The sequence below is a fragment of the Salvelinus sp. IW2-2015 genome, unplaced genomic scaffold, assembly GCF_002910315.2.
Source record: "Salvelinus sp. IW2-2015 unplaced genomic scaffold, ASM291031v2 Un_scaffold3883, whole genome shotgun sequence".
NCBI lineage: Eukaryota > Metazoa > Chordata > Actinopteri > Salmoniformes > Salmonidae > Salvelinus > Salvelinus sp. IW2-2015.
The window spans coordinates 6,417-18,895 of NW_019945157.1; the positions used below are offsets into that span (position 1 = coordinate 6,417).

Here is a 12,479-nt window from a genome sequence, read left to right on the forward strand (position 1 = left end):
CCTCAACTTTCTGTGTAAGGTCTTTGACTTGTAGTCCTCTTGTTGGGAGCGGTTGGCGATGGGCGCCTTGATGTTTTCCTCTTTGGCTTTGTTCCTCAGGAATTCCCTCTCTGCAGCTTCCAGTGACTGCAACCTCTTCTTCATCATGGTAACTTTGGCCTGCAGGTCATTGCTCTTTTCCTCCTCGGCTTGGAGCTTGGCCTTGAGTTCATCCTGTCCTTGGTGGCGCCACACATTTTCTCCTCAAGCTCAGCATTCGACCTTAGGGCTTTCTTGCTCTCCTCGATAAGCTTCTCTGTTACTGTTGTGACTTTGTCCTGCTCAGCTTGCAGTTTGCCAGTGCTGTTATGGACCTTGTCCTCCATCGCTTTCAGTTTCTCAGCCATGGTCTTCCTTTCATCACCAGCATGCCCGTCAGCGTCTTTAGCTTGGTGAGGTCTTCCTTTAGTGTAAGCTCTGTCTTCTCCAGCTGACCCTCCACGACCTCCAGTTCTTTGACCCTCGCTTTCAGGATGTCCATCTCTCTGGACAGAACCTTTGACACTGTCCTCTCTTTGTCCAGATTGCACTTTAGCGCGTTGCACTCCTGTTTGCTCTTGCCGAACGCATCCTCTAGTTTCTCCAGCTCCATGATCCTGTGGTTCAGCTTGTCCACATCAGCYTTCAGGCTACGGCTTTGGCTGGCTTCCTTCTCCAGCTTCTTGTTGAGGTCCCTGCACTGGTCCTCCATTCGGACCAACTCCTCGTCCTTCCCCTCCATCTCCAGAACCCTTTTCCGTAACTCCTCCACCTCATCCATGAGGCTGGAGTTGCCACATTCCCCGCGGCTGATCTTGTCCCTCAGCTCCTGGAGCTCGTCCTCGGCCCTCCGGAGGGTCTTGTTGGTCTCCTCCAGTTCATCCAGCTGCCGGCTGAGTGTGGATAGTTTCTGCTTGAGCTGCCGGTTCTGGGCATCCTCGCTGGTCAGTTTGGCTGTCATGGTCTCCTGTTCCTGGTGAAAGCGACTGGCTTGGTCGCCTAGCTCTGTCTCCAAGCGAAAAACTTTCTCCTCCCCCTCTTGCACCTTTGCACTAGCAGAGCTCAGCTCTTCCTGGGTGTGGGAGGCGCTCGCGGTCAGTTCTTGGACCTTAGCAGTCTGTTGGGTCAATTGCTCTGTGAGGCGCTGCTGCTCGTCCACGACCATCAACGCAAACGACTTCAGCTTGGTCAGCTCTTCCTTTAGGCTGGTGACCTTCTTGTTGTTCTCCTCCTCTTTCCTTTCCTGATAGGCCTTTTCCTGGTCAATGAGCAACTTCAGTCTGAAAGAAAAACACAAGAAGAAGAGAARAAAAGTTTGAATAAAAAAKRATGTTGAACTTTTCACTGATACACACATTGGACAACTGACACATGGGTGGAGAATGTGATGGATGACACAGGGAGCAACATAACACAACATCAAWAATATAACATAAACAATATACAGTATATCAGCTTGGTAGAAAATTGTCATTCGTTGTTTGCTTCTGAAGTGGTAAATGTGTCTAATTCTTATTCCCAAAGTGCCATCGGGCCTATTATTAGTAGGAATGCAGACCCACCATAAACACTCAYGGGTGTCACATTTGTCTGACCATACTGAATGGATTTCTGAAGGGGTTTGACATTTTATGTCATGGAAACTTTAACAGATCATAAATATAACTGTGCTAACTTTCCCAAGTCGGTAGCCTGACATACACTTGCAGTGTTTTCCTTTTAAGGTCCCCCGATAGCAGTTAACKCTCATATGGGTTGGAAACTCTACACGCCGTAGTAAAAGTCCACAATAGTACTTCTTATAGTCATTCCTATACAAATTGACTATCTAGATTACCCTTATTAGGATTTGCATTACTGATTACTGATGTCCTGTATTGCTTATCTACTGTTASTTGAAAGAAGAAAAATAATAGAGAATGGACTAAATGCAGTGTTTGTACTGTGTGAGGATGTTCYGTCCAAATGCACTCTGATCTTTGGCTGTGGTGGCTAGACTTTTCTAGAATGCTGAATGTTTACCCTGACCCCTATCTGACAAGAATACWCCCATCAGTCCCCATCAAACTGTAGACTAAACCCGTATTCAACCACACTGCTGTTTTTGAAATGTCCCAGTGAATACAGTCCTCTTTCATACCTGTTAGAAGCACCTACCCTGCTTAAAGAAACAACTAAGCTTACATTGCAGTTATTTTAACGTCTAGAGTGATATTGAATTCATAGTGTGTACTTGTGAGCATGTGTGTAGGTGTATGCCCAGTGTAAATGTACAGTCTACTGTATATACAGCATATGTAACAGAATCACGGGGGAAGCTGGGGTCACGGTAGCTGGCAGGGCATGCATCGCACCGGGCCAGTGTGCCTCCGCTCCAGGCAGCGTCGGAGGGGATGTTATGACTGCTGAATGTGCAGCTGCCAGCGTGCTAGCACAGATGTCGCATTGGCATGGAACAATCCCCTAATTAAGGGGTTCCTCTACTACCCCCTGCCTCCCTCTCTCTCTGGTTATATATTTAAAGGAATCCCCCCCGCTTCCAGAGGCAATTACAGCCTGGCTGGATAAACAGAGGGCCTCTCTCAGGGATAACTAATTACACCTAGTCTCCTGTAGAGGAACATGATGTCAGCATGGTAGCTGGTAGAACTGGGGCTAAGGCAGGTCCATGGTAGAACTGGGGCTAAGGCAGGTCGATGGTAGGCCTGGGGCTAAGGCAGGTCGATGGTAGGGCTGGGGCTAAGGCAGGTCGATGGTAGGGCTGGGGCTAAGGCAGGTCCATGAGGCCTGGGGCTAAGGCAGGTCCATGGTAGGGCTGGGGCTAAGACAGGTGCATGGTACGGGCTGGGGCTAAGGCAGGTCCATGGTAGGGCTGGGGCTGTCCTATGTCCTATGATGTTAATCCCACGATGTTCCACATGTTCCACTGTGCCAGAGATCTGATGATCAAAGCTGATCAGCTTGAAGTTGATGTACATTAGGATAGCATCAGATGGGGAGGAGTTTGTAAAGGCCTCTYGTGTCCCACTGAGAAAGTTCACAATGGGAATGTGTGGTATAGTCAGTTCTACAATATCTGAAGACATGTCTTTCTGGCAGAAACGATCATTTTGAAAAATCATCTAAATCATGATATTCTATTAACATTGCTGAGACGTCAGGGCAGAGCAGAGGAGTGGCAGCCATATAAAGGCCTGCAAATGTAGCTAGAATGTAGCTAGAGCTAGACTGCTTTATTTGTATCCTTGTTTACTCTAGCAGTTATCTCCGCTACCCAGTTATGCTCCCTTTTCCCAGTGATGTAATCAAACCAGAATAGAATGTGAGCCGCGGTCCTGGACTTTAGACTCTGCTAGTTAGTACAAGTCATCCTGGTTTCRCCATTTTTAAACACAGAGGGTTACATTGTGAAGATACATTATGGAAACAGYAGATACATTCAGGGAAACTTCCATGTATTATTAATCAGGTGCTTGAGATCAGCCAAGACGTAGTAGGCTGTATGATGTCTCTGGAGAGGAATTACATGTATTCCCTAGGATCCTAGTCGCTTGACATGAGAATACTGTGTCCCTCCTAAGGGACAATCATCTGTTTCCCATGGACTCCGAATTCTGCTGGACTAGTGGGACTTGACAATCGAATAACACAACTTGGGAGAGCAGAAGTTGAACTGCCAGTGAGTCAACTGTGACTATATGGTTGAAAGGGGAATACGAGGGGCATGAAGGTTACCACTTGAAATTCTCAACGGTTGCCAATGAATGATGTACTAGTTTCGGTTGCCAATGAATGATGTACTAGTTTACCCAGTTCATCCTTATATGGCTTTGCCATCAAACTTGGTTATACAAGATGTCAGCTGCAGAGAACAGCGACTTTGTTTATTAATTAATCAATGAGAAAGGTAAACGACCATCCCATTCTAGAATTAATTAATTTCTATTGCGCGATTAACTTTGGGATGTTTTACCGGGAATGGTTGTTCACAAGCTACGGTAAAGGCCACACATTGATTGAACAATTTTATTTTATCACTGCCAATTTCCCAAATCGAGTAAGTCTGTCTAAAACGGTTACATTCCCATAAGGAGTTTCTATGTCATGGAAAATAGAGTGGTGCCTTCTGCATGGTAAGCAGTTAAGAAAATGGGTGTGGGTGCAGATGGCTATTAACCCAAAACCAACCATTCACCTACGATCCTCTTCTCTGAGCAACATCAGCATGCAGAGGGGAAAACACACAACACACAGCCAGCAGGATGACACCATGCCCCACCATTATGGCGAAGGCCACAGAGGGCTTTTCCTCACATTATAATAAGCAGCTGTGGCCAGTGGCCTCAGAGTCTGGAAACTCTGGCTCAGACTCTGTAAAACAGTGCTGCTGCTGAGATGATACAGGAGATGACAGTATTCTGTGTGTATGTTTTAGAAGTCAAATGTCCAAGACAATGCCCTTGTCACAGGTCCATTTCCTGCGTCTTCGATTGAAGACCAATGTTCTAGGCCTCTTACACGGGAGTATACACATCTTTTACAAAAGACATGATAAAACAATGATCTGTTCATGTTTGATCCTGAACCCTGTTTTTAGTGTAAAATAGACAGAAGCAGTCAGTTTTGTTAGATTATTCCCGGAGTGCTTTATGAAAGAGGCATAGGAACTGCACAGCATATGTCCAGCAGAGGGCAATCAGTAAGCAGTATGGGCTCATAAAATTATAGGCAATATTTGTATGCCTTCAGTTGAATGACTGTGCTAGTTAAATATTTTATTTTTAATAGTTACATTTTAGGGGTTTTAGCTGGCTATGCTGTATGTTACACAATCAATAGCTCGTCAAAAAATATATATATTTTTCAGGTTGTTGAATTCATTGTAATATCTGAGTTTATATTCAACACTTAATGTTGGTTTCATAAATGTATCACTCAAAAGTGATTCATTTTTCACAGGAGAGAGGTTCAAATAACAATGACTATCTTTTTTATTCACCCCATTATCCGCACAATTTCCCCAGATTCTCACAGACATTAGAGGGGGTGGTGTGAGTGTTGAGTGGCCGGTTCATTACACATAGAAGTGAACCACTGAATCACCCATAGCTTTAACTCACACACAGAATCAGCTTCTATCAATGTCCTTCCTCAATGGTACATTTGAAAATCACAATTAGGGAATTAACATTGTGCACAAATTGTTACAAATATTTAGTTACTATACTCTGCATCTGTTTAATTGTAATCACAGTTTCCAAAATATCCGACTGAAATTTGTCAAAATTGTTTCAGCATTTTTTCATGAACTTGTTGAATGAAACATTTATTTCTAATAGATTGCCTATAATTGTATCCCAAAAAGACACAACTTTCCAGAGTCAGAAATCAATTCTTTACACTAACCCAACTGAATGTCAATATCAAAGTTGTACTTATCCCCCTTGCACTCAGTCACAGTGCTCCATAACGAACCAACAGAGCAGCTAAGTTGAGTTAAAGTTGCCTTGCCTCCTACCTGTTCCATAAGTCTGTCGTGGCAGCCTCAGTGATTGAAGCTCATTATGTTGCCGTACTCTCTCTGTCTCTCTCAGCTCTCACACAGCGGTCTGTGAGTGGGACATTCCAGTAGGGAGACCAAACAATAAGATATGTCTCACTGCATGCTCCCTGCCTATGGAGCATTACATCATCAACATGCCCTTATATGGAACTTTGTGTTGTACAGCCTCCCTGACTCTCAAGGGGTGTGTACTCCAGTGTGTGTGTGTGTGGTGTGTGTGTGTGTTGTACAGCCTCCCTGCCTCTCAAAGCGGTGAGTGTGTGTGTGAGAGAGAGAGATTCTTTGCATGTGGGCTTAAGCGTATGTGTGTGTGTGGTGTGTGTGTGTGTTTGTCCACCTAGGTGTGTGTGGGCCTTAAAACAAGAACAGAGAGGAAAAGTGTTGAGTGACGTCTGTAACGTGTGAAATATCTGCTCTCTCTGGTCTGTCTATACTCCAGAGACAGAGGGTGAGGAGAGACAAGCGATTTAGGTTACAACATTTCCTTCTGCCTTCTCCTCAGTAAGAGTCATATGATTCAACTGAAGAAAAAAAGACAAAAAACTTGACCGACAACCGTGTTTAGTAAGGAAATCTGTGTGTGTTTGGAATGTATTCTTGTAATACACTATTAGAGCCCAACCGAATTAGAAACACACGCCAAACATTTACATGCAACACTTCACCACAATCAAACAACCAAACATACCACAACAGTATATGACACTACTAATCCTAAATGTTTTGTATTGTCTCTGTAAGACTGTTATTAGGGACTGCTAATGACTGCTGTCTGGACTTTTATTGCCGAGATTTCAACATGACCGTTCACTAGAAACGATCCTCACAATTTACAGTATCACATCTCACATTCACATTTACAGCCCTCTGTATTTCACAGACGGCTCATTGCTCAGTCTATTAACAGTGTGGCCTATCTTTCCCTTGATACCAAGACTTCTCTCTCCACACACAAGCAAAATTATAGATTCACGCTAAATAGCTGGCAGCGAACTACACTCAAACTAAGCTAGTACCCAACTGCATTAAGTCAGGCGGGCCAAGATACTGGATATAGCCTGCTAATAGAAGATTCATTGAGTAAATTGGTCCTCCCGTATCGGTTCAATGTCCCTATTGTCGTCGACACAGAACAATCAGCTGTTCGCTGAAACAATGGAGTTCACACAGCATCAGCACGGACGTAACATGACATCAATCATCCTCGTTAGGAGGAATCAAGGAAATACTGGGACATTTCCTGTCCCAAAATCCTCTAAATCAGATGTATCAGCTTCACAATGGCGCGCCAACCTTGGTTGCCAAAGCTGTAGAAAATGAGGAAATATTGCAAGACAATGATGAATAAAGATGTCCATGGAAGGCCGAAGAGCAAGAAGTCAAACAACCCCTCTCCCTCCTTGTAGTGGTTTGAAAATGGCAGCACCCACAATGACAAATACGTCATTTGACACGGTGCAATCAAGTTTCTTGAGAACATTTGGTGGTGATACCGATTATACAACGGACCGAAGAACCAAATACTGATTACATTTGACTCTGTCATGATCTTTCTAGAATTTTTGTAACAATTTGTTTGTTCTTGACGTAAACACATTCCTTCATTTAGAAAGCCCAATTAGGGTTTGTCTATTTCTGAATCTGTACATTTCCAACACATCAAGACAGAGTGCTCCCGATCAAGATGTTCTCATTGAACATGAAAGTTGGCCACACAACACTGTTCTCTATGTTGAAGCATCTGCCAAAATATATAAATAGTGGAAAAACGAATCCCTGTTTTATGTAATGTCTTGGTACATGAGTCTTCTCTGATACTCCAAATGGAATGTAGAGTATTATGAATCAGACTAGATTGAGTGAAAATGTGTGGTTTCAGAGAACATTTCCCATGAACACACAATCTTAGAGCTACATGTGAAGTGAATAAAACAATGTTTCAAGCCACAATTTCTATACATATAGAAGAACCACCTGACCCACCATTTGGGAATCAAAGTTGCCCCGAGATGACAAATGGACTCTCTCCTCTCCTGTGAGTGCTGTAGGAGTATGCAGACTGTTAGTGCTTTGTGGGAGTATGCAGACTGTTAGTGCTGTGGGCAGGTTAGTCAGTATGCAGACTGTTATGCTGTGGAGTATGCACGAGCTGGATGCGAGACACATGTTTGCGTAATACTCAACTCCATGCTGGGGCCTGAGTACCTGACACATATGACATCACTAGTCCTTAATCAAATCCATATGGCGACTATGTTCTCTCTCTGCTCGCTTTTCCGCTCTCTCTCTCTGAGTAGTTCCTGGGATTCCTTTGACTTCTTACACAATAAGCCTGTTCTGTGGAGTCTGCCATCCTGAAGGCTGCTTTGTTTTAATGTCCAGAAACAGCAACCTGATAGAAGTGTATCAGCGTTAGATAATATATAAGTAATTGAGTACCACAGTATAAGTTCATAAAATTATCAGAAATGTTCAACGCGTTTTTTCACCATTCATTTTTTCCATCTGGGATTTTAGAATCTACTTCAAATAAGGTCTGTGTTCATGTAGACATTATCACTGATAGTGACATTAATCGAACAACGGTCTGTCCGTTTCATGTAGACTTACCCTGGCATGACGTTTTGATAGCCTGGTCTGTGTTTCATGTAGACTTACACTGATGTGACGTTTTGATATCCTGGTCTGTGTTTCATGTAGACTTACACTGATGTGACGTTTTGATAACCGGGTCTGTGTTTCATGTAGACTTACCCTGATGTGACGTTTTGATATCCTGGTCTGTGTTTCATGTAGACTTACCCTGGTGTGACGTTTTGATAACCGGGTCTGTGTTTCATGTAGACTTACCCTGATGTGACGTTTTGATAGCCGCGCAAATCTACCTCGGACAAGGTAACTTTGATCAATAATTAGCATTATGAATTGTTTTAAGTAAATTGAGGCTAATATATTGATAAAACACCTTGTCTAAGAGAGAATTACACGGCTATCAAAACGTCATGCCAAGGTAAGCCTACACTGAACACACAATTAATTTACATTTTTTGCCAAATTCACGATGTGAAAAATAAATGGCGGAAAAAACATAGGATGCTGTGGTAGCCATGCTGGTTAAGTGTGCCTTGAATTCTAAATAAATCCCAGTGTCACCAGCAAAGCACCCGCACACAATCACACCTCCTCCTCCATGCTTCACGGTGGGAACCACACATGTACTCTGCGTCTCACAAAGACACAGCGGTTGGAACCAAAAATCTAAAATTTGGACTCATCAGACCAAAGGACAGATTTCCACCGGTCTAATGTCCATTGCTCATGTTTCTTGGCCCAAGCAAGTCTCTTCTTCTTATTAGTGTCCTTTAGTAGTGGTTTCTTTGCAGCAATTCGACCATGAAGGCCGGATTCACCTCTCAAGTGGTAACAACTATAAAGCGCTATGATGAAACTGGCTCTCATGAGGACCGCCACAGGAAAGGAAGACCCAGAGTTTCCTCTGCTGCAGAGGATAAGGTCATTAGAGTTACCGGCCTCAGAAATTGCAGCCCAAATAAATGCTTCACAGAGTTCCAGTAACAGACACATCTCAACATCAACTGTTCAGAGGAAACTACGTGAATCAGGCCTTCATGGTCGAATTGCTGCAAAGAAACCACTACTAAAGGACACTACTAAGAGGAAGAGACTTGTTTGGGCCAAGAAACACAAGCAATGGACATTAGACTGGTGTAAATCTGTGCTTTGGTCTGATGAGTCCAAATTTGAATTTTTGATTCCAACTGCCATGTCTTTGTGAGACGCAGAGTAGGTGAACGGATGATCTCCGCATGTGTGGTTCCCACCGTGAAGCATGGAGGAAGAGGTGTGATGGTGTGCGGGTGCTTTGCTGGTGACACTGGGATTTATTTAGAATTCAAGGCACACTTAACCAGCATGGCTACCACAGCATTTGCAGCAATACGCCATCCCATCTGGTTTGCGCTTAGTGGGACTATCATTTGTTTTTCAACAGGACAATGACCCAACACACCTCCAGGCTGTGTAAGGGCTATTTGACCAAGAAGTACAGTGATGGAGTGCTACATCAGATGACCTGGCCTCCACAATCACCYGACCTCAACCCAATTGAGATGGTTTGGGATGAGTTGGACCGCAGAGTGAAGGAAAAGCAGCCAACAAGTGCTCAGCATATGGTTGTCATTGATGTGCCTTAATGTGCCATCAGAGGCCTATTCATGTGAACAGCCCACAATCTGACCCCACCTTGTCGGGTCATAACAGATGTACAGTAGAATAGGGTCATCTTCTTGAGACTGGCTCTATCTTGGGTGTCTGGTTAAAGTAAAGTCTGTTCTAATGCTGGTTACTTCTTCTGTAGAACAAGTCACGTTTAAATCTAATTATAGAACTGTTTCCAGAGAAGAGACAGAAAAGTGTCCCCACGGTCCAGGGTTGTTTTGAAATAGCTACGCGATGAAGTTGTGTCACGGGGGGCATATTTACTTCCAAAGGGCATAGCCTGTGGATTCTTCCACCGTTGCATCGCAAAATAATGAAACATGGATTAGGAACCATTTCCGCTGTATATAATCACTGAACACTGTTTATAGATATGCATGCAGAGGGAAATGACGGATATATCTTTATTAAGAACAACTTTAGTGCCAGGCTACAGCTGCAGCCCCCGGTCGCTTGCGTTTAACAAGTGTTGCTTATGTTAGCTGTAATCTAACGCAGCGCCGTGTTTTTTCGACTTTGAAGTGCAGGTATGTTAATTGCACTAATCTAGCCCTGTATTGTTTCAAGCTGGGACCTGCTGGAAGGAACACTAGACACTTAGAACAGTAGGGGTGGAAGGGAGTGGCTGTACAAGTTAAATAGCAGCTTCCCCTCCTTAGCACCTTTTCCAAACTGTAAATAACAAAGGCAACCAGTGATTTAACGCTTAGCAACAGCATATTTGAGGTTTACTGAATTATCGTTCACCTACAGTAGCTAGGCCTAGATATCAGTCCGGGTTCATGTTCATGGGATAGGACAGACGGGGAAAGACATTGAGGTTCATGAGCAGGTCATCACCTATATCAGACATATATAATTTACATCTGCGTATAAAAGATGACTGGAATACAAGTCTTTGGAGTGATACATGACACTATTAAATAATGCAGGTTGATACACAACATATACGTTTATGATCAGAGCCTTATACCATGTGCATGGTAGCAGGTGCTGGTCCAGAGTCAGATCTACAGGCCTTCGGAAAGTACACACACTCCTTGACTCTTTCCACATTTTTTGTGTTACAGCCTGTATTTAAAATGGATTACATTTAGGTTTTTGGTATTTGCATACACACAATACACATTTTTTTTAAACAAATAATTAAACATGAAAAGCTGAAATGTCTTGAGTCAATAAGTATCAACCCTTTGTTATGGAGCTAATAGTTCAGGTAAATGTCTTAAAGTACATGATCATCTGTGTGCTATAAAGTGTTTAACATGATTTTTGAATGACTACTTCATCTCTGTACTCCACACATACAATTATCTGTAAGGTCCCTTAGTGAAGGGATAAAGGCACCTAGTAGATGGGTAAAAAACAACAGACATTGAATATCCCTTTGAGATGGTGAAGTTATTAATTACACTTTGGATGGTGTACCTCAGTCACTACAAAGATACATGTGACTTCCTAACTCAGTTCACAGAGAAGTAGGAAACCGCTCAGGGATTCTACCATGATGCCAATGTTGACTTTAAAACAGTTACAGTTTAATTTAATCTTATTTAACTAGGCAAGTCAGTTAAGAACAATTTCTATTTTCAATGACGGCCTAGGAACAGTGGGTAACTGCTGTTCAGGGCAGAACGACAGATTTGTACCTTGTCAGCTCGGGATTTGAACTTGCAACCTTTCGGTACTAGTCCACTGCTCTACCTGCCCTGCCGCCCTGTGATAGAAAAACTGAGGATGGATCAACACATTTCATCACCAATACTAACCTAAATGACAGAGTGAAAAGAACTGTACAAAATAAGAAGCAACAAGGCACTAAAGTAAAACTGCAAACATTTTGGCAAAGAAATTACATTTATGTCCTGAATAACAAGCCTTATGTTTGGGGCAAATCCAGCACAACATCACTGAGTACCACTCTTCATATTCAAGCATGGTGTGGCTGCATCATGTTGAGTATGCTTGTCATCGGCAAGGACTAAGTGTTTTTTTAGGATAAAAAGAACAGAATTGAGCTAAGCAAAGGCAAAATCCTAGAGGAAAACCTTGTTTAGTCTGCTTTCCATCAGACACTGACAGACAAATTCACCTTTAAGCAGGACGATAACCTAAAACAAACGACCAAATATACATTGGAGTTGTTACGAAGACGACATTGAATGGCCTAGTTTTATAATAATCAACTTGAAAATCTATGGCAAGACTTACAATTGGCTGTCTAGCAATGATCAACAACCAACTTGACAGAGCTTGAAGAATAAAAAAAGAATAATGTATGTGCAAATATTGTGCAATCCAGGTGTGCAAAACTCTTAGAGACTCGTGGCTGTAATTGCTGCCAAAGATGATTCTAAACATGCATTGAGTACTTACAGTACTATTCAAATTTACGTGGACACCCATCTCATTCAAGGGTTTTTCTTTATTTTTACTATTTTTTTACTATATTTTTTACTATACTAGTGAAGACATCAAAACTATGAAATAACACATGGAATTATATAGTAACCAAAAAGTGTTAAACAATTAAAAATATTTTAGATTCTTCCACCCTTTGCCTGATGACAGCTTTGCACACTCTTGGCATTCTCTCAACCACTTCACATTTAATGTTTTCCAACAGTCTTGAAGGGTTCCCGCATATGCTGTAGACACA

The 12,479-nt window shown here is 42.7% G+C and overlaps 1 protein-coding gene across 1 annotated transcript in view; it reads right to left on the minus strand.

The window, feature by feature from the left end:
• Nucleotides 1–7: 7 nt before the first annotated feature.
• The window catches only part of LOC112076622 (filamin A-interacting protein 1-like), a gene marked incomplete at its 3' end in the record, with an annotated part of 39,157 nt that continues 26,685 nt past the window's right edge, over nt 8–12,479 (minus strand). Inside the window, 3 exon segments of the mRNA XM_070441396.1 lie at nt 8–215; nt 218–403; nt 406–1,298. Of these exon segments, the coding sequence (XP_070297497.1) occupies nt 8–215; nt 218–403; nt 406–1,298 (1,287 nt within the window).